The 23,339-nt window shown below is 46.3% G+C and overlaps 1 protein-coding gene and 1 pseudogene across 1 annotated transcript in view; both read right to left on the reverse strand.

Moving 5' to 3' along the window:
• The window catches only part of SHISA9 (shisa family member 9), a 309,654-nt gene that overhangs the window by 25,260 nt on the left and 261,055 nt on the right, over window positions 1-23,339 (reverse strand). Inside the window, exon 3 of the mRNA XM_012812102.2 lies at window positions 12,035-12,190. Coding sequence (XP_012667556.1) covers window positions 12,035-12,190 — 156 coding nt within the window. The remainder of the gene's footprint in view (window positions 1-12,034; window positions 12,191-23,339) is intronic.
• Window positions 982-4,736, reverse strand: LOC100950367 (annotated as a pseudogene).

A 23,339-nucleotide genomic window follows, 5' to 3' on the forward strand; every position in this document is an offset into this window, starting at 1 on the left:
GTTGAGAAAAGATTGTTGAATGAATGAATGAATTCAACTTTATCCACAGCATCACCTTCCTAAGGTATGGAAATTCCCCTAAACACTTAAGGGATCAAGCTTGTTATCTGAGAATCCCCATAAGGAGTAATACATTACTTTAAACAACAGATGTGTGCCTAGAATGCTCATTATAAATCAGTTTCTCCAAATTGAATTCCTTTTCAGAGGTACTGAATGAGGCCTGGGGGATCTACTATTATTAACAGAACCCCATGGTGACTCCTTTCATAGAATAAAGGATGGTGAGCATGGCCACAGTCACACCTATCCTTTAGCTACCCCACTTTTTTTTTTTCCTTATGAAAATAAATATTCCCAAGAAGTTAATCTGAAGTACAGAGCTGGGGGAGAGGGGCAGGAAGCAGGACCAGCATTCAAGATGGGCACATGGCTCCCTCCTCCAGAAGGCACCAGGCTCTTAGTTCGTTCCTGTGCCAGAGGCTCACACACCCCTTCCCAACCCAGAGCTACACAAGTTGCCCCTTTCTTTTATTTTTCTTTATTAAATCATGATGGTGTACATTAATGCATTTATGGGGTATAATATGCTGAATTGATAAACAATGTGGAATGCTTACATCAAACTAATATAACCATCACCTCACTTATTTGTTGTGATAAGACATTTATACTCTATTCTTAATAGTTTTCAAGTTGCCCCTTTCTTGAAGATGATGCAATGTGTCCCCATGTTGGCTATGAGCTTCCAACTGGCCCCAAGACAGTTGGGGTGGTGGGGGCTGAAGTCTCTGGTCAAAGCCAGGCTTAAGTCCCTGTGCCAATTTTACAATCAGGGAAGAAATGAGTCAAGTTTAGAAAACGCCCAGTTGAGATATTCAGCCACAGGACAGCTGTGTCCTCAGGAGTAACTTTTCTTTCATCAAAGTTAAGCCCAAGCCCTAGGCTGCTGCCGGGGAAGCAAACGGACAAGCTTGCCTTTCAGCAACGATGGAAGGCCCAGGATATTCTCCAGGCGTTGGGCTCTTCACAGCGGTTGCACAGGGGTTAAAGACACTGCTGCTGCTGCTGCTGCTTGGTCACCTTGGTTGGGTCAGAGACCTTGAAGAAGGCTGGGGCCAACTCCACAAGCCACCAGGGGTCAATGGTGGTGACCTCACACATGTATTCCCTCATGGTGAGCACCAGCTCGTGGTATACCACCCATTCTGGCCGTCTGTGGAAGAGAGTGCTGGAAGGGGGGCTGTGGACCACCTGCTGGTCAATCAGTGTCCGGTAACCCTCCTGTGGGTCCTTCTTGGCAGCCTTATGGAATAACCCACTGCAGGTGGCCTTCTGCACTTGGACTGTGGACTTACTGCAGGAAATGACACCCAGCTTGTGCCTGTCCATTATGCCTGCCATCTGCTTCCAAATGTCCTGGGCCCAGTGCAGGGAACAAGCCCGGATAAAGTTCTCATGGCACCATGGTTTGAGAAATTGTTTTTCCAGGAGTTGTACACAGCCAGCAGGGTGAGGTGGCCCCCTTCAGTGTGGTGAGACTTGGCCTTCTTCTGATTAGTGAGGGCTTGTTTGTCCTCAGGTCTGTAGAAGACGCTTTGGACAGACAGCATGGATACAATGGTCAGCATTTCCTTGCTGCAGCCTGGATGCACAGCCATTATCAGCATTTTGCACAGCAGAGGCTCCAGAGGGAACTCTGCCATCCTGCAGCCCACAAAACTGAACAGGCCCTCATCACCCAGGGCCCCCAGTGTGTACAGCGGCTCCATGGCTGTGATCAAAGTTTCCACTGGGGGTGAGTCCATGAAATCAAAGGACAGCAGGTCATTGATGCCCATGGCCTTGAGAGATAGCACTGTGCTGGCTAAGTTCCTTCTCTGAATTTCCGGCACATTAGTGGTCAGTATTTCATCCTGGTAGGCACATTCCCTGTACAGCCTGTAACACTTCCCGGGGCCTGTACTCCCAGCTCTGCCAGCTGGTTGCTTTGCCTGTGCCTGAGAAATAGGCATCACCAGAAGCTGGTCAATCCCTGTCTTTGAATTGTAAATGTTCTGCTTCACAAATTCAGGGTCCACAACATAGTAGATGCCATCTATCGTCAGTGATGTCTCTGTGATGTTGGTGGCCTTCACAACCTTTCTGCTGCCTGGTGGACTGGGTCAAAGACTGGGGTCTGCATCTCGCTGGGAAGAGCAGAGTACACTGTGAGAATAATTAACTCAGGAACATCAGGTCCCAGGGATTTCATTCTTTCATATAGGATCTCACAAGCTGCATCAATCTCTTCCTGACCAGTCAGGAAGACCAGGATGTCCCCCTGGTGGCTCTGTTAAATGAATCTGCATGACAGTGATCAGGCTGGCACCCTGATAATCTATCTCAAGTTCCTTTGTGTACAGTATTTCCACTGGATATGTCCGATCTGGGATAGTGAAGATGGGAGCTTTGTAGAAGTACTGAGAAAACTTCACTGCATCCAAGGTGGCTGAGGTGGCAATCAGCTTCATGTCCTGCCGTTTCTGAACTGTGTTTTTCAATAATCCAAAGAGCACATCAGTGTGAACTGTCCTCTCATGCGCCTTGTCCAACATGATGATGGCATACTGAGTGAGGTCAGGGTCAATTGGGCACTCTGAGCAACATCCCATCGGTCAGGTACTTGATGACTGTTTGGGGGCTAGTGCAATCTTCAAATCAAATGCTGTAGCCCACCTCTTGGCCTAAGCAGCAACCAAAGTCCTCTGATACTCTTTCGGCCACTGACATGGCTGACACTCTCCTGGGCTGGGTATACCCAATCTTGCCCCTGGAAGTGTAGCCAGCCTCTGCCAGGTACTGGGTGATCTGTGTTGCCTTGCCATCTCCCCCAATAACAATCAGGATCTCATTGTCATGGGCAGCCCGGACCAGCTGCCCCTTCAGGTTGTAGATGGACAGGATCTGATTGTCATGGACAGCCTGGACCTGGACCAGCTGCACCTTCAGGTTGTAGATGGACAGGATCTGATTATCATGGACAGCCTGGACCTGGACCAGCTGCCCCTTCAGGTTGTAGATGGGCAGGATCTGATTGTCATGGACAGCCTGGACCTGGACCAGCTGCCCCTTCAGGTTGTAGATGGGCAGGCTCTCCTTCTGCTCAATGATTGATAGTGGGTCTTCTTCTCATAAGCAGCCTGGTTGCCCCCAAAGGCATGCTTCTTCCACTCAGGAATGTGGTTAGGCATCACCCCAGTGCCCCTCACATTGGCAGCAATTTTCCTTCTTCAGCATGGGGCAGAGGGTCAACCCAATGCTTGTTGAGTCCCATGGGAACAGAATCCATCTCAGCTTCCTGCTGTGCCTGCTTGAGTTTCCACCGTCCTTTGGCCAAAGCACTCTGCACCATCACTGCCTGGGGGAGGGAGCCATCTGGGTTCTTCAGGATTTTAATGGGGCTCATGTTCATGCTTGGCTTGGTGTGCCCGTTTAGGAAGGGAGGCTCTTCCTCAACCAATTTGATCTCCGTATCTTCATCTTCTTCACCATCCACCTTAGGGACAATGCCAGTCTCTTCATCAGAGTCTGGAAATTCTTCTCTGGAAAGCACACTAGCAGTGAGCATGTTTGAGCTCCCACTTCTCTGCGTCAGAGGCGCAGGCCAGGTGCCTGCGATCCCCGACTCATCCTCCCCTTCAGGGGCCCTGACCACCGGGAGCCGAGCGGGTCTGTCCGGATTCCGCACTGAGGCCTCCTCATCGTTCTCCTCTCTGACAAGATTTCGTCCTCGGTTTGGGTTTAAATCTCCTCCAGTCTCTTGATCCACATCCCTCGTGCTCAGGCTGGTCTTGGCCCCAGTGAAGGGCAGAACTTTCACGTTCACTCTCTGGCCTTTGCTGGCCTCCGCGGCCACCGCAGCCACACGGCCTTCCCGCCCGAGCTCAGAGACGTGCACGAGGCTTTCCCGCCGCTTCCTCGGTCCTTCCAGCTGCACAGAGCAGCCAAACTGCACGACGCTGGCGACTCTGCCACTGTGAATGTCCCAGCTCCTCAGAGGGAGGGCGGTCCCACGCTTATGCCGCCGTAGGTCCGGATTCATCAGCCGGCATTTGTCCGGGTCTTTCGGGGTGGGGCGGGGCTCCGATGTCGAGACTGCCCTTCGTTCCTCTCCCGGGTCCTGGAACGCGATGGCCAGCGGGATGGGCACCTCGGCCTGCGGACTCCACCTCGGTCTCGCTCTTGATCTCTGCTTCGGCTCGGCGGCTGCTTCCCCTTTTCCTGGTCTGCTGCACGAGGCGTCAAAGCTTCCAGTTAGTTCTTCCAGGGCGTCCACGGCAACTTTCACATCATCCTTGTCCAGAACAGTCTGGACAGAGGGTTGTCTGGGTTGGCAAAGGACCGGGAAGAGTCCTTAGGCTTTTCCTTTTGGGTTCCGCCCTAACTGGATCCTGGCTTGTAGAAGGCTTTGCTGGAGGCCGCATGGTTTGTATCAGATGCAGCAAGTTACTAATGAGAGAATCCGTGAATTCTGCACCATTTTTGACCAGAGAAGCCTTAAAAGTATGGAAGATGGTATTTTTCTCAGCAACACTGATCACAAACTCAGCTAGATCCTTGCCGTTGATCCCCAGGTGATTGTCCAGCTCAGTGCACTTGGACACTAGAGGCAGATGCTCGAGTTTGGCGAGTTCTTCCGCAGGCCCTGCCTCCGACCTGATTTCGGCTCCCTCCGGGACCACAGCCACTGCCATGGCTACAACTTTCCCTGGTTCTCCTTCCTCTTTAGAGCTCCTTCCTCGGAGCTGCTCCAGCCGGGGTCTGGTTTCTTTGCACCATCCTCATCTTTTATAAAAAGACTGGGTTAGACTTAAGGCGGGGCAAGCCCACCGTGAGGCCGCTCCTCATTGGCTGGAAGCCTGACCAATCAGTGAGTGTCACTAGCTCGCCTTTCCTTTCCTTGGAATCTACCTGGGAAGACCAAAGTCCTCAGCATTCCAGCACAAGTTCCAGAGATAAATCAGGGTGCCAGCTGAGAGAAGACGCAGGAACAGTCCGTAATCCGGATGATTACAGAGCACAGATCAGGGCCCCTTGAAACGTTTCTGGTTGGCCTCCCAGGCGTGCCAAAGGACGCTCGGACTGCCACATTCCCCCTGCGGGTCTGAACCCTACACCCTCATCACTCCCAGCGGTGGAAATTGGAGTGACAGAGGGCCATGACGTTAAAATTAAGTGAGACTCGCCCTCCCCCTTCCCAGGAGCCAGGGTCAACTGGAAATGGCAATGTGACCCCAGATCTTCCTGTGTGGGTGGACACAGGCTAGCCACGCCACCTAGTCACTGACTACAAGGAAACCTTACCCACAAATCAAATTCTTCACTCCTGGTCTTGAAAGCAGGAACCACTCCCCTGTCACCTCTGCCCCTACTACCTCCGACAGGGCTTAGCTCTGATAAGGCAGTGACAAGTTTTTACTTTCATACTGTCACTGATAAGGGCACTTTACCCAATGGCACACAGGCCACAGGACACGCGGTAGACTGTCCTCCACTCACTCGGCTGCACCAGCGGACATCAGATATGTGTTAGGTAAAAAATGCTCATTAAAAAGAGGCGGACCTAAGGCAGTGAAAGGAAGGGGATGAGAGGGAATTTTCAGTATGACAAAAATATTTGTCTTTATTGGGATGTGGTGACCTAAGCATATGCGTTTTTCAACAATCACGTTATTATAAAATTATGAACTGTATATTTCACTATATGTAAAATATACCTCAACTGTAATATACTTATGCTTTAATTATACTCGTTATCATGGGGAAAATTTCACTTTCAAACAAAGAAAAATAATGAATACCTTATTAAGCATCCTTCCCTTCCAAAAGGGGAGATAGAGAGAACTCCCTCAAGCATTCATTTACCTGGTTATTACCTTCAGATGCCAGAAGTTGCTCTGCAGAAGGCAGGATGGTTTAATGGAAAGAACACAGGTGTCTGAGTCAGGCACTCTTGAACATGACCCTGGGCTCTGCCATTTACTATGGGAAAATTACTTAGCTATGCTGAACCTCAGTTTCCCCATCTGAAAAATGGTGGAACTAATGCCTCCCAGAGAGGTGCGCTGTTTGGGAATTCAATGATATTAGCCCCCTTTATGCCCTGACTTTTTTATAAAACCAAACTAGTAAACTGAGGGCCTCGTGCATTTCTGAGGATTTGCATGTATGATTCCAAGAGTAAAGAGGGAATTCCTTTCACATCAAAGTGCCTTGCTGCTGTGGTTTGAAAAAGTGCTATTGGAAAATGCAATGTGATTTTGGCGAAATAGTCATTTATCTGTCAAATAGCAACAGGGAAAATGACTTTTCCTTAAAATACAATTAAAATAACTGTAAAATCTAAAATAATTTTAAAATTTATAATTTTATTGTAAATTTTTAAATTTACAATTTTAAAAATTATAAATCTAAAATAATTTAGAATTTAAAATGAAGGCACAGAGCATTCTGTCAGTGATGCGGGTATATCGTGTTTTTTATACTGGGTGGCCATGGTGCATCTCATGGGATATGGTCAGGATCCTTTGGTAGCCTAGCAGTTCAACTTTCAGAAACCTAGGAGGAAAACTGGACACAGGGGTCCTTCAGAGATAAATACCAATGTGCCAGCAAGCTGCTGTACGCAAAGCCCACAGGAATTATTAAAAAGGGTGACCTTTTTCCAGTTCTGAGAGCAGGAGCCATCCCTCTCCGAACTATCAAGTCACCTTTAGGGATATTTTCACAAATACCTCTGTCTTGAATAAGACAGGCTCTCACATTATAACCACATAGGTGGCTCAGGCCAGGGGACTTGTGTGCCTAACTGAATTTTCAAATACATTTTGGCTCAGTATATAACAAGACACTTCTCAACTTCGACCTTGGTGGAAAATGTTTCTAAAATAGTTTAAAGCCACATTTTTGCCTTAGCAAGGGGAGTCAATTGAGTGAAACTGATTCGTCCTTTGATGGATCATATAATAACACCCGTACAGCTGGGCATTCACATTTCTTGTCCAGGTTGGAGATGAGGAAATTCAAGAGTTTTGGGGTGACTTTGGGCTGGTCCTCAGGACGGCTCAGCTTGCCTGTGTGGGCAGGTCCCTGACACAAGCTAACTTTCATGTATGTCTTTTCCCATCAAACCATCCCTCCCTCAAAACCAAATTTAGGCAATTGTAAGTTATCAAGCCACCAGGACATCTGGTAAGATGAGGGGAAGAAGATGACCAGCAAACAACTCTGGTTTGAGACTTTACTATGCTGAAGTATATACCAAAGCCTGGCTACGTGTCAGGCTAAGAACTTTACCTGTACCATACCATTAAATCTTCCAAGCTATTCGTGGTGTATTATAATTATTATCTCCATTTTGCAAAGGGAGAAACTGAGACTTGAGGACGTTAAATGATTCCTACAGTTACTTGATCTGTGTCTGAGCTTAGGCCGAGGTCTTCAACTCAGCCCTGGCCAATTCCAGAGGCTGTGCTCCATTCTGCTATCTTGCTGGTCATCCCAGGCTCCTGCCTTGATGACGGGTGCCTATCACAAGGTATTTTTCTCTAGCTTTACAGATAGGTTTTGGGAGCACTTACTAAGCACCCCATTTAGTGTTAGGTGCTGGAGATACATGGATGATTGGCACAGACTTGGTTTTGCAATCAAGGGAAAGGGAACTTAATCTGTGGAGAATGAATGAATTCAACCCCATCACCCTTTCTTGTACAGAGTTCATATGGTTCAGTCCCTGACATTTTCCTGGTATGTGCTAATCATTTGCAAGGAGCTGGGCAGAGACCATTCTGTGGTTACATGCTCTATGTGGCCAGATGGTATACACTCAAATCCTTGAATTGTAAAGAAAAAAGAGCTCTCTTGAACATAAATGAGAGTGATTTCAGTAAGTGAACAAAATAAAATGCAACAGAAAGGAAGGCAGGTTTGGAGAGAATTTTTCTCGGGAACAACCAAACGTTTCTTTCCCATAGTTGGCAGTGAATAAATGGCACATGTTTAATGGCCCATAGGTATTCTAGTAACTAAAGTGAGTGAAAATATTTAATTTTCTAATTTTAAAATTAGAGTAGAGCTTGAAAACCATATAGTTCAGCTTCCTCAATTTTCACACCAAGAAGCAGAAGGCCAAGAGTTCCTGTGACCAGCTCAAACTCATACAGTTAAATCAATTTAGGGACAGAGCATCTCCTGCTCATGTTCTGGATATTAGAGCCTCTATTTTTTAGAGGTACTTTTGAACTGAGCAGTTAACCCTAAAGGGTATCTAACACTCTCCTTATTCACTGAATTGAATTTTTTTTTTTTTTTTTAGAAAATGAGTTTGATTATTAGAGGTTTCAGAGCTTTCAACAGCAAACTACTTTTTAAAACAACTTCTCTCCTGAGTACTAATGATTTTATTAATGAAATGCATTTTGACATTCATACCATGATCACATTATGCCTTAATAAAGAATCCCTGAAAAAACACTTATTATGGGATTTGCATTTTATTTGTGCAGGCAGAGACTGGACCCCTGGATGACCCACTAGGTCAAGCAGTCCCTCACTCTGCTCTAAACTGGTCCCTTCTGAGTTCCTAGACCATCTCGAAGAAAGCCCTGAGAACTCTCACAGTCATCAGAAAGGTGGAGGAAGAACAAGAGGTACACATCAAGCACAGCCAGGAGGGGGGGCCCCCAGTGGTATCCTTCAGAGTCTTTGAGGGTGCTTCCTCACTACCAAGCTACTCTTTTTGTTTTTTGTTTTTGTTTTTTTTTGATGCTTGTACAAAACAAGATCATTCATTCATTCAACAAATAGTTCAGGAGTTCCTGATTTATGGAACAGAGGGTTGCTTAAAGAGTATCAGGTGATTTTCCTATTGCAAAGTTATTTTCACATGCACTGCAGACATTTTCTATGCAAAGGAGTCCTTCACAAATCCTGGAGAGAATTAAACAGCCCTGCTGGAATGTCCATCTGTTATTTTCCCAGAGAGCTACTGGGTGTTGAGGGGAGGAGACGCAGAGCCTAAGTTGAAGAAATGAGTTGCATAAGCTACTGTGACCAGTTGAAAAAGAAAAAGACATCTGGGTTGATTTTTTTTAATGCCCAAGAAGAATAAAATACAACAGCATATGCTATTTCTCACCTAACTGCAAGGCTCAGACAGGGAAGTGGGTCCCCAAATAGCATATGAAGCCTTCCACAGTGACATAAGCAAAGATGCCCTAATGCTTGTTCTCATAGGCAACAGCCCTCGCCCCTTCCTAGTAATACCTGAGACCATTTGAATATGCTCAGGATGGGTAGAATGTGTGTAGACACACCATGGATATAAGGACTCCACAGTCACGGGGCATAACGAGGGTTCAGCAGTAGAAATTCAGGGTTCAGAGTAGAAATTCCAAGTGAAACATGGATAACCACATATAAAGGTCTTACAAGGCTCCAGATTTAGAAAAGTCCATGTCAGGCTGCACAACTTGTGTGTTTGGTATTATAAATTTGATAGAACTCTTCTCCTAATGATTCTATCTGGAAGTTCCAGGAAATCAGAGAACATGAATTCCAGAGGGCAGACTTCTGGCACAAACTCTAGATACCCAGACGTGCCTGGCCCTCTGTTAGGCACCAGTAAGCTTGTTTCATGAGTCTGATGTGTGTGCACTATAGTTACCCCCATATGGTTTGATGGGAAAACCACATCTGTGCTTTGGGTTCTGGTTTAGTTAATAGTTTTATAACAGAATTAGGATGTTCCACACTGGAATCAATCAGCGAGCATCTCCTGTCCTTTCTCTAATGAGGAGCTTGGCAATGGGAAAGATAAGGGGGTGAAAAGTTTATAATGAAAGAAAGTGCATGGTCTGGGAGGTCTTCTTGCCTGCTCAAAAGTGGGAATAGATCAATTAATTTTATAAACAGCAAAAGAGCAGGAGGACTTCTGCCTAGCCAATGGAATCCTACCCAAAATAAATTGTTTTTATTAGTCGGGGACTTTTGACAGTCAATTCTGCTAGAAAGGAGAGGACTCCATGTTTGAAAGGGAAAATGTGTCAAGACACTTAGTAAGACCTTCTTATGAGATCTGAGCACACGTTTAGATGAAAATCAGGAAGGGACACATTCATGGAGCTACCAGTAACAAGATAATGTGGTTATGGAGAAAGGAGGTGACTAATAGATATCACAAGAGTATCCTTTAAAAGGCTGTGATATGAGAATGTTGGTTCACCCTCACAGGTACTGTTATGCCCATTTTACAGATTAGAAAACTGAAGCCTAAATAAGGGATAATTGTGTTGCCTGAGGCCACACAGATGGGAAGTAGTTGAGGTAGGATCTGTAACTGACATCTGTCTGGCTCTTTCTAGATCCCCAAGGAATAATTCAGAGAAGGAGCAGGCCAAGTAGAAGACAGGCTTTAAAACGTTCTCCTCCAAGACATGGAGGAAAAACAGAGCTCACAGGACACAGTGAAAGGAGAGGAGAGGACTGTCCGTTTATATAAAGATCACATCAAAATGTAAAGAGCAATTAAGGATATTAGAGAAGGAAGTTCAGAGCAAACACTTGAGATGGGGTTTGGTTTTCCTCAATGCCCAGTCAATGGCACGGTTTTAATCAATGGCTCTGAGCTCTGGCTTCACATTAGAAATATCCAGAGATTGCTTTGAAAATGTCCACACTTGAACCCATCCTCGACTAGCTCAGTTAACATCTCTAGGATGGGACTGGGTGTCCGGCTGTTCCACCTGCTCTCCGGGTTACTCTAGGCATAGGAATCCACACGCGGGAACTACTGGTTTGGGGAAACTTGAGGTTCCAAAGCCAGTCACAGATCAGGAATCACCGTGCTATGGCTGCCCCTGCCATTTGGTAGACCTCCTCTGAGCAAATAGTCACTGCAGGGTCACTGTCACACTTCCGTGTATGAGTGGGGATAGACAGAGAAGAGCCAAGGCAGTGGTGGGCTCACTGGCTCTGGAGTGGTGATAAGAACAGGGGGCCAATTTTCAGCTCTGTCACCCACTGCTTCTTAATCTGGAGCAAGTTAAGTCAGCCCATCAGAGCCGCAGCTTCTGAACCTGACAACTGGGGTTCTAATCATTCTTTTCTCTTCAGATCACTAAGTGAAAACAGGACCATGTGTGCAAAGTTCTCACACTTGCTAAGAACTGAATCAGCTCTAGGCTGCCAGCCCCCTAAATGTTTACCCCCTGACAAGCAGAAGCTGCCTGGGGTAAAAATGGGCCTTGTTAACTAGTTTGATGAAAATATTTCAAATTGTATATGAAAACACCACACTGTACCCCATGATTGCATTAATGTACACGGCTATGATTTAATTAAAAAAAAAAACAGGCCTTGTTTACTGACTTCTCAGAGACGTGATGGACTCTGCAGGTGAGTGGTGTTACCCAAGAATGGGCAAGGCATGTCTGAGACCAAGAGACCGGGATTCTAAGCCAAGGTTCCCCAAGGATTCACTAGGGCAGAGAAGGGTGAGGAAGGGGTCAGCGTATCAGTGGGACCAAGGAAACATCCAGGTCTTCTCCCCAGCCCTCACCCCACGTGTCCCTCACCAGAACACTCTGCCCCCCACAGCAAGGTGGGACTTGATCTGGGGGCTCAAGTTGGTCATGGGGCTCGGGTCCTCAGTAACCCGAGGGTCCCGGGTAGAGAGACCCAGGAAAGAGATACGCAAGGGCTGTCCAGAAAGTAGCCAGCCACACATGCCTCTACTTTTTCCCATGTCATATGGCTGGATACTTTCTGGACAGCCTTCATAGAATAGATGATAAACAGGTAGATGATAGATAGATAGATAGGCTGAGGCAGAGAGAGACAAAGACTGACAGACAGAAAGAGAAAGAGAGAGGCAGAGAGAAACAGAGGAGCAAGGGATAGAAAAAGGCGTAGAAAATATGTTGGAAAGAAAGAGGTGACGCCGGACGAGCCAAGTGAGGACAGAGGAGGGACGGCTCCTTGGGGAGGCCCTTACCGACTGCCTTTAAGGAGGCGTACTTGTTGAGCTCTTTCCCTGGCGGCTGCTGCTCGTAGGGGTTGGAGATCTGGCCCAGGTTGGGGTACGAATGTGGGTGGCCCATCTGCTGGAGCAGGGGGGAGGTGGGCACTGCGTTGTTCATCTGGGTGGTATCTGGAAGAGAAGAGACAGACGGAGATGGTCACGGACCCAGCAGGACTCTCTGCTCTCCCTGCCGCCAACACGTCCCTCCACACCAAAACTGCCCCCACCCTCTGGGCAACAGGAGACCAGCAGATGATGTCCCGATACAGCGGCCACGGCCAGATCCGTGGTCTTCACTGGGGAGCAGCTGAGGACCAGTGGGTGCTTCCCTGGATTCACTCTGAAGGGTGAAGGATGTGCTTAAAACATCTCCACCTCACCCCTCAAATTAATATGGTAAAGTCCAGTAAAGGGTCGTGTCTGTCGTTGACACTGTATTTGTATAGAAAGATGTCTAATATCAGTAACAGTCTCAGACGAACACTGAGAAGCCGCTCTTTTACCAAGAGATCGGCCGACCTCAAAAGGCCTGAAAGACACCAGACGCTGAGGACAAGGAGGCCCCGTCAGCTGGTGCCATACGGGCTATTTGCACTGTATATGGACATAGAAAGTACATACTTAGGCTGACCAAACCACACCACTTCTGAGGATTGAGCCTACAGAAAGATAAGCATTAGAATGTAAGGATATTTATTCAGAGATGTTTTTATACTATTATTTGTAAAATGAAAATACACATGCATATACACACACAGAAACAATCTGAACTCTTATCAAGATCAATATAGGAACTGAATTTAAATAAATTATCGTAAAACATAGGATGCATATCATATGCACAAATATGATAGAACACCACATAGATATTAGAAAAAATGAATTAAAAATGCTATGCAGCCATAAAGAAAGATGAAGACTTCACATCTTTTATGTTTATCTAGATGGAACTCTAATATCTTCTTAGTAAAGTATCCCAAGAATGGAAGAAAAAGTATCCAATGTACTCAATACTATTATGAAACCAATATATAATCACTCTCACTATCATATGAATGATAAAACACAACTATAGTCCAGACAGTAGGAGGGAAGAGGAGGGAGAAGGCAGGGAGCGGGGAGGCTGGGAGGCGGGAGGGCATTGGGTGGGGCCTCACCCAATGTGCACAGTGCAAGGGTACCTGTCCAAACTATTAAGAGGAGATTATAAACACCTTAACACAACAAAGGAGTAAGTGAGGTGAAGGCTATGTTAACCAGTTCGATGTAAGCACTCCAAATTGTATATAAAATCAGCACATTGTGCTCCTTAAATGGATTAATGTACACAGTTATGATTTAATAAAAAGATGAGTTCACTCCATACATAGCAAATCAAAAAATTTTTTATGGTTCTTATTGTTAAAGTCAAAAAGGCAAGCTTCAAAGAAAATATATGAATTTTTTTGGGCTATAGTTTTCATAAGACAGGAAATAAAAGGTAAAGTCACACAAAGGGAGTTTTGGCCACTTGGCAGGGGGATTCATAAGGAGAGGGTTTAAGAAGGGTTTCTGAGGAAATGATCTCTGAGCTGAGATCTGAGTGAAGGAGAGATGTCAGCCCAGTGCAGTGGAAGGTGGACAGCACCTGGGAGGGTGTTCCAGGCAGATGAAACCCTGGGGAAAGCTGTGAAGCCCGACAGAGCTGGCGTGCTCAGGGACCGAGGCATTGCCCGCCAGCTCTGGCCATGCACGGCTGGGGAATGCAGGGTTGAGGAGAGTGGAGCCGGGTGAGGCAGGACAGGCAGGACCCAGCAGACCTTGTTAAGTGTTCCCAACGTCATCCTCACAGTGATGGGATGGATGGACAGAAGGCGAGAGTGAATGGGAGGCCAGGGATCCAGGTGGGACAATGACGGCTCAGTGCCAGTGGGAAACATGGTTGTCTCCAGTTACGTGTAGCACGTGTGCTGCGCCAGGTGCACGCTGACGCAGGTGTGCCCATTTCCAGCGGCTGCAAGTGCCGCGGCTACGGTAACAGCTCACTGCTGCCCCTGCGGTCCCGAGAATTGCTCCTGGCAGTAGGGGTCACCACTGTGGGGTTAACAGGCTCATGCACCTCACATGGGGGTGGCCAGCAAACAAGGCCCTGCAGGCGCCAAGCCGCAGCCCTGACTGAAGGTGGGTGAGGTCATCCAAATCTATGACGGACACTAAAGGAATGTTTTCAACCTTTTTTTTTTTAAATCTCCTGGCACACTTGAACCTATAGTTAAACTTTTACAGCACACTTAAATTATGTTGATCAAAGAAAAAGAGTTTAAAAAAGAAATATACTTATTATGCTTTGAACTTCTTTTGAAAATAATCTAATTAATGATTTTTAAGAATTTCCTAGATTATCCCTGAAACCAAGGAAACATAATTGATGGCCACGAGAAGAAGAGGGCATGAGGTTTCCACAAGGTCCCCTCTGGACTCGGAATTCTTGAGTGTGTCGAGATTAGTCATTACCTGAAAACCAGACCCCTGCGAGGGGATGGGCCGGACATGTGCCTATGGGGGGCAGATGGAGCGGCAATTCTCATGGCAAGACAGGAGAACAGACTTTCAGAGAAACAGAACAGAGCTCTGAGGTTTTGCTCTGTTTTCCGTTAACCTTTCCAAATCTTTATGCCGACAGCCTTTTAAAGGGAAAACCTGAAAATTAGCATTTGAAATATGACGTAGATTTTTCTCTGGCTACAAGCAAGGGGGAAAAAAACCCAATCCAACTCAAAATTACCCTAAATTTGTCAAAAGAGAATATGGCAGGATAGACCCACACCAGAAGAGGTTTGTGTAGACAGGGAATTAAAATCTTAGTGTATCTTGGTGGCAGAGGGACCCGCAGGAATTTGCAATGAAGGAAAAAAATGCACATATATAACTAAAACTTTTAGTAAATCAGGCATTTGTGCTAACCAAGGGTTTATATATATATAAGCATACATTCTTTAAAAATTTCTGACCACTGAGGATGGGAATATTTTAAAGCCAGAGTTGTTAAAAATTTATTTAATGCTCACTTTTGGCCAGTTTTCATGCAGGCTCTAAGGGGAGAGAGATTCATTTCAAAGTCTTGGGTTGTGTCCCAAGTAGATAACAGTCTATGGTAGGAGGCAGATTAGCAAGGGGACAGGAGAGATGGAGGTCATGGTTAGTGCTATGACGTAGCAAAACAGAGGTCTCTGCCAGAGCACAAGAAGGGCCGCCTAATCCGATTTCATCAACATTCTGAAAAATCAGAGTCTGAGAAACAGCAGAAAGGAGAGGAGGGGTTCAGTTTTAATTTGAAGTAGCATCCTGTAGGTGTTCAAGAAACTACGTATTTGTTATCACTTCTGAAACAGAACATCCCTCGGGTACTTTAACTCCCATAATTATAGAAACTCAAGGTTGTTTTATGCCCACAGCAGCCATTTCACGAGATACTATTGACAGGGATGTGAACCCTTCACTCAACAGCCCAGAAGTGCAGCGGCTGTTAAGCTTCTGCCCCCCCTCCCCACCCTGCGTCCCCCTCCCCACCCTGCGTCCCCCTCCCCACCCTGCGTCCCCCTCCCCACCCTGCGTCCCCCTCCCCACCCTGCATCCCCCTCCCAGCTGTTCCCATCTTGTAGTCTCTCTGTCCTCCACCACTGTTAGTCTGTTCTGTCAGCCACAGGGGGAACAGCAGCCTTTTCCGTTTCTAGTGCTAATGTGCTGTGAGATTAGAAACCAGAGACTCAAATGTAGTAGAATAAATTGTAAAGTAACAATTAACCATATGTAAAAATACTATTTTCTTCTACAAAATGCTTTCCTTTATGTTTTTCCAAAACTAACTTGGAACCATATTTTAGGGCTCAGCTGAGGACACCGTGTCCTCCAAGGGACCTCACTTCCCCCTGTGACTAAATACTCCAGGGGCTCCCAGGACCGGCCTTCCAGGGCTGAGTAACCAAGCCCTGCACACTGAGTGGCTTCAACAACACAAATTTACGGTCGGTCTCGCAGTTCTGGAGTTAGTCCCTTCTGAGGGTGGTGAGGACTTTCTCCTCACTTTTGAGGGTGAGCTGGCAGTCTATGGCACCCTGGGCTCGCAGATCTCTGCTTTTATCGTCACCTGCAGTTCTCGCCATGTGTACCAGTATCCAAGTCTACACCCCCCCTTTTGTTTTTAGACACAGCCTCACTGTGTTACCCTGAGTAGAGTGCCGTTGTATCATAGCTCACAGCCACCTCAAACTCTTGGGCTCAAGTGATCCTTTTGCCTCAGCCTCCCAAGTAGCTGGGACTACAGGTGCCCATCACAACACCCAGGTATTTTTTTTTTCCTAAGACACAGTATCTTGCTCTTGCTCGGGCTGGTCTCCAACTCCTGAGTTCAGATCATCCACCCGCCTCAGCCTCCCAGAGTGCTGGATTACAGGAGAGAGCCACCCAGCCAGGGGGGCCCCCCTTTTGGTAATAAGGACAGCAGTCATAGTGGATCAGGGAGGGGCCCACTCTACTCCAATCTGACTTCATCTCAGCTAATTACATTTGCAATGACTTTATTCCCAAATAACACCATAATCTGAGGCCCTGGGACCTTCATATACATTTGAAGAAGACACAATTCGATTCGTAACGCTTCTTTCTTCCACTCTTCTGTCTTCCCTACATGAACACTTTTACTCGTTTTCAATCCCTATTTTCCCCACACTTCTTTGAGGTCAAGGAATACGTTCCTCTCCTTCACCTCTCCATTTCCAGCGCCTACCCAGCTCCTTCATGGAACTGAATTCTACTACAGGAAAGGAAGAGAAAAAAGACAGAACCCTTTTCAGTCTCCCGCTATGTGACAGGCAGCACACCAGGTGCTTACCTAATAGTTAGATCTGAGTAGCTCAAGCAGAAATGCACAGGCTTTGATGTATGGGCTTAGCAACCGCCGTTTTCGTTGCTCTGAAATTCGTGAGATTTTTACTTCTTTTCAGAAAGTGTGTACAGTGGGTGTTTTGTTTATGGAGCACTTGATGCCTGAGACAGCAAGTGACAATAAAAAAGGAAAAAGCAATATATAAAATGATAAAACTGGGCTTACCTTACCTCCCCAAGTAAGGATGCCACACTGATCAGATAACAAACAGCACACTCCTTCCCCCCAGTGGAGGATGGAATACGGTATGTACCAAGTTTCTAGGAAAGACTGTCTCCACACAGGGGCTGGAGGAGCCTTAGAAAAACTCCTGTAAGGGGAGTTCTTGTGGGAAATTTTCACTGCGCACCTAACAGGCCTTTGGCTCAGCAGAGGCTAGAGCCGCACACAGTGAGCACCGCATTCAGTGACTGCTACTCTGATTTCCTATCCCCTGTACATTTTGTCCACTCACAAGCCTACTCCAGTCAAGGTGCAAAATTCCCCTGCTCAGCTTTGAAATCCCATTTTTAAGGGCCCGTCAGAGAAAGCATAAAGTGAATGCTTATGACATTCACAGCACTGGGCATTATCCTCTCTCTCTCTCTCTCTCTCTTCTAAACCTTTTTCATTTCTCCAGATAGCTTCCTCTGTCATTCAAGATGCCTGTCTCATCTCTGACAAGTTCTGAGAGCGTGAGGCCGTGTGGAGAGAATGGGTCACCACGTAGAGCCAGAAAATAATGGGTTCAAATCCTGCTCTGGCAACGTGCCGACTGTGAGGCCTTAGGCAAATTAATTAGCATCCCAGAGCCTTCTAGATTATATGAAATGGGAAAGTAAGTATTACCGAATGCCAAGCACACGCTAGAAAAGGCCTGAAAGCAGGATCTTTAGGTGATGTCTGCATGCCATGTTCACAGCAGCATTCCTCACCACACCAGGAGGTGAAGGCGAACCAAGGGTGAGTCGGCAGATGGAGGGATCAACAACCTGGCACAGACACACGCCGGAATAGTATGCAGCTTTAAAAAGGAACAGGATTCTGACATGTGCTGCGACATAAATGAGCCTTGAAGACATTATGCTGCGTGAAACAAACCAGTCATCAAAGACCGTCTGATTCCACTTACACGAGGAGGTACCTAGAACAGTCAGATTCCTGTCAGGAGCTGGGGACAGGAGGGGGTGTTTAATAGCTACAGAGTTTCCCTTTGGGAAGATGAAAAAGTTCTGGACATGGGTTGCACAAGAACGTGAAGGCACTGAAACAGCTCCTCTGGGCACCTGTTCAGATGAAGACAGCACTTTGTAAATTTCACCTTAAGCCTTTTTTACGATTCTCACACACATGCGCACACACATCCAAACACACCTGAGTGCTTCAGACACACACATCCTCCATTATCCCAGAAAACATCCCGCAAGCCCGGCATTACTGTGCTCACTTTGCAGGTGAGAGAGCAGAGGGAGGGAGGCTGTGAGCCACTGATTCAAGGTCTCAAGCTGCAGAGACAAAGGCAGCTTTATCCAAAGCCAGTTTTCTTTTTTGTTTTTTCCTGTCCAACCGCTTATCTACTACCGTTTATTCATTTATTTGTTTGTTTGTTTACTTTGAGACAGAGTCTCACTCAGTCGTCCTGGGGTTGAATGCCGTGGTGTCACAGCTTACAGCAACCTCAAACTCTTGGGCTCTTGCTATCCTCTTGCCTCAGCCTCCCCAGTAGCTGGGACTACAGGCACCCTCCACAACACCCAGCTATTTTTAGAGGTGAGGTCTCGCTCTAACTCTGGGTGGTCTTGAACTCATGAGCTCAGGCTATCTACCCACGTCTCCCTCCCAGAGTACTGGGATTACAGGCATGAGCCACTGCACCTGGCCCCACAGACTTCATTTTTAAAAAAATAATCAAGGCTTGGTGCCAGTAGCTCAGTGAGTAGGGCTCTGGCCACATACACTGAGACTGGTGGGTTCAAGCCCAACACCGGCCTGCTAAACAACAATGACAACTGCAACCAAAGAATAGCTGGACGTTGTGGCAGGCATCTGTAGTCCCAGCTACACAGGAGGCTAAGACAAGAGAACCGCTTGAGCCCAAGAGTTTGAGGTTGCTGTGAGCTGTGATAGTATAGCTCTCTACTGAGGGTGACAAAGTAAGACTCTGTCTCAAAAAAAAAAAAAGGAAAAATAACAAACCTTGATAAAACAAGCTATTTTCTTTCTCTGAGAATCTTTAGGGGGTATTTGTTTAGTAAACCAAACCCTTTCCAATCACAGGTTGAGCAAATTCATTCATTGAAAAAACTCATTTATCAAATAATGACCATATGTTAATGCCTGATGACACATCATTCTGGGTACTGAGGACAAAAAAAAATGGATCAGGCCCTCTCTTGCCTTTGAAAAGGTCAAAGTCCAACAAAAAAATCAAGCACCTTAAACAACTTCCTTGTAACATATGATAGTATTAAAAAATAGAGACAAAAATTAGAGGCAAAAGCGGTTTCCACTTGAAGCATGTCTTATCGTAATCCCCTTCTGTGCCAAATGCCTAAAAACGTGAATCAAGGTGTGAAAAAATAAACTCTAAACTGTATAAATAAGACCACGATGAGTTTACAAAAACAAAACCACAAACCTGACAGTGCCAGTGCGGTGAGGCTAGGGAGCAAGTGAAGGCCTTATCCACTGCCAGTAGGAACACAAAATGCTAACAACCGTCTTGGAAAAATCATTTCTTTTAAAGTTCAACATATACTTACAAGGTGATCCTATAATCCCACTCCCAGGTATTTAACCAAGAGAAATGAAAACTTAGACAAAAGGCAATGTACACATGTTTAAAGTGAGTTTATTCCTAATCACCTCAAACTAAGGACAATCCAAACGCCCTTCAGTTGGAGAACTAATAGGCCTCACTCTATAAGAAACACAGTACTGTGAAGACTCTCCGAAGCACGGACCTAAATGGGATGAGATTTGAAAAGAGAATTCACAAGACCCGCGGCTGAGCGCCGAGCAGCAGACGATGGGTTGCAACCTCCCAGAGCTCATGGACTCCAGAAATAAAAGGGATTCTAGAAACACCAGTTGTGTGCTGCAGTGGACGTAGGTAAGTAAACGGGAACCATCCTGCCTCCCCCCAAGCCCTCTGGCTTCTCAGTTTAGTTAGGCAATTATCATGATGAAAGTCTCAGGCTGGAGGGACAGCACAGTCCTCAAGGTAGGTGAGGCTGGTGCTCAGAAGAACCGCTCCTACTGAGAAGACCCTCCACAGCCTGCTCTTCCCGGCATTTTCGGCACAGACCATGGGCAAGAAGCTGCAGGAAATCACAGGTCCTGTCCACCCCCCCCCCAGAAGACAGTGCTCACTAATCACGTAGAGAGTCTAACGAAGTGTCCAAATCACAAAGTTTAGCATCCAATCCACAGTTCACCAAAGGCGATACCAACACCAGAAAACAGGAAAGATGAACAGAAAAAGTGGAAGAGTCTCATAATTTTCCAAAGTCCTTGCTGTAAAAGATTAATCCACTGTACTCCCCTCTTACTGGGAGAAAAAAGTATCCAATGTCCTCAACACTAATAGGAAGCTGACATACAAACAACTACAGGCCCAGACAAGGGTGGGGGGGGGGAGAAGGGACCGCGGGCTCTCCTACTGTGCACAATGTGATGTGTGCAGCACAGCCCCTGGGCAAGGGGCTCAACTACACCTGAACTCTACCTTAGAAACAAAATCAACGTAACCTAAACATTTGTACCCTTATATCAATCTGAAATTTAAACGGCAGGGGAAGAAGTTAATTCCACAGAAACAGAGCCAATAAAGTGATCGAAACCTTAAAACAGGGATGAAAGATGCCAGACAGGAACTAATTGGTGGTTATGGAAGAAAAAAGACCCAAACAGAGTTATTCAAAAAAGGAAAATATAGCTGTGGAAACCAACCCAGAAAGTTCATAGAGATTTAACAATCTAACCGGAGGGCTCAGGAAGAACTTCCTTGAATCTTCAAGCTCTCAGCTGGGGAACGTTCCTGTCAGGGGAAACTGCAAGGGGGGAAGGTGAGAGCGGTGACAAAGCCTTCACAGCTTGCGGGGAGCAGAAAGTACACGGGGAGAGCTGTTTTTCACTACGGCTTCAGTTATAAGCACCAGCCATAGATTACAGTGAAAGGGTTTAAGCTTTCTAAGTACACAAATACAAGAATGATGGAGCTTTCTTTTTTGAGACAAAGTTTTGTTCTATCACCCCAGCGAGTGTCCAGTGGCATCATCATAGCTCACTGGAACCTCAAATTCCTGGACTCATACAATCCTCCTGCCCTAGCCTCCTGAGTAGCTGTAACTACCAGTGTCTGCCAACACCCCTGGCTGATTTTCCTACTTGTTGTAGAGATACGGGTATCACTCTTGCTAAGGCTGGTCTTGAACTCCTGACTTCACTGATCCTCCCAGCTCAGCCTCCTATAGTGCTAGGATTACAGGTGTGAGCCAATGCACCTGGCCCAGAGCTGGGACTTTTGATGGGTTCCATGTTACTCTTTACCATCTATTCCCATCTGTGGTAGCCTATATTTTATAAAGATGGCCACCATAATACCTCCCCCATCACATGCACTTTTTATAATGTGATGTTGACATTATTTCCACCTAGTAGAGGGTCTATGTTCCCCCTTGTTAAACCTGGGCAGATTTTTGTGGCTGCCTTTACCAATAGAGAGTATGACAGAAGTCAAGCTCTGTGAATTCTATGGCTAGGGCATGAAATGTCAAGCAATTCTACTTATTTTCTTGGGACTTAGTTACCATGCTGTGAAGAAGCCCAGGCTACACGAAGAGCCCCAGGGATGCTCCAGCTGACAGCCAGCGTCAACGGCCAGACTTGGAAGTGGAGGAGCTTCAGGATAACTTCTGCCCCAGTCACCATGTGAGTGCAACTGCATGAGGAGACCCTGAGTAAGAACTTCCCAGCTAAACACTGAAAGATAATAAAGCCATTGGATTTTTTGTTTGCTTTAAGCTACTGAGTTGTAGGGTGATTCAGTACATAGCAATAAACACCAGAAAAACATCTTGGTTTATAAATTTATTTATTTATTTTCTGGAATAAGCTCTACTTCCCACGTTATAAGAAATCAAATGAGATAAAATTTAACCCACAACCCCAACATTTACTATGGTTGAGGCCATCAGCAATAAAACAGGACCCACATACCCTTGCCTCAGTGTTACCCACCAGTAGTGGGTGGGCTGAGACGTACTGGGAAACAGAGAGAAGCAAGTGATGTGAGGCAGAACCAAATAGAAAGCGGAAGGATCTGCTTCCAGCTAAATATTCCCAAACCACTAAGAAAGAGGACAGCTGTGCACAGTGAGCTACAGACTCACAAATCTGGCTGTGTGACCTCAGGCATATGACTTAACTCTCTGACGGCCCCCCTTTCTCATTCATATAATAAGAGGAATGACACTTATTTTGTAAGGAGTGCCCATCCTCAAAAATGTCTGATGACAATGAACCCAGAAGGGTAAAGTAATTTAAGTAAAACTTACTGTCAGAACTTGGGATGCCCCAGACACAATCATTTCCTTTACATATGTTCCTCAAGTTGCCTAGATATTCCAGGACCGCAGAGCTTCCAGGGACCATCGCCTCTAGTGGTACTTTTCGCCTCCCCACGTTGGTTTTGAACACCAAGGGCAATTACGTACTTATTACTGCTAGCGTGGGACAAAGCTTTTGTTGACTTTCCACCTAATGTCACTCCTCATTCTTTGCTGGTTTCCTTCAGTAATTGTAAATGAAGTGTGGATTCCTGCCCTGCCCCTGCCACACAAACACACCTTCAGGATATCGAAAAGGCGGTGTCCTTTTGATTCTCCTTTCAAAATGTTTTCTCCCCTCTCTCCCCATTTCCATCATCCCCCCTTCCAAGCAAACCACTCTGTGTCCCCCCTGGGTCTCCTGTTGAGATGCCTCCCTTCCTCCTGCCCACCTTCAACCCATTAACCACCCACCAGTCAGGGTCATCTGCACACACCCATGCTGTCACCTCGTTGCCTACTTAACACCCTTTAACAAATTCCCCCTGGGCTTTAGCGTGAAATCAACATCTACACTCTACGTGTGGCCCAGCACCGCCCGCCTCTCTGAACATGTGGCACTGCGTCCCACTGATCTGCACCCCACAAAGACCTGAGCCCTCATTTGAATCCCCAAATACACGTTATTTACGAGAAATAAGGTGGCTCAGAGTCTCACACGTCTGCATCCCTTTGCCTAGAATGTCCTCTCCTCTGGCTTCTCATTCATCCTTTTGGACTCCGCTCCTATCTATTTCTTTAAAGGAATGCTTTCCTTTTTTTTTTT

This window comes from Otolemur garnettii, unplaced genomic scaffold, assembly GCF_000181295.1.
Source record: "Otolemur garnettii isolate 467f Iridium unplaced genomic scaffold, OtoGar3 scaffold00189, whole genome shotgun sequence".
In the NCBI taxonomy this organism is placed as follows: domain Eukaryota; kingdom Metazoa; phylum Chordata; class Mammalia; order Primates; family Galagidae; genus Otolemur; species Otolemur garnettii.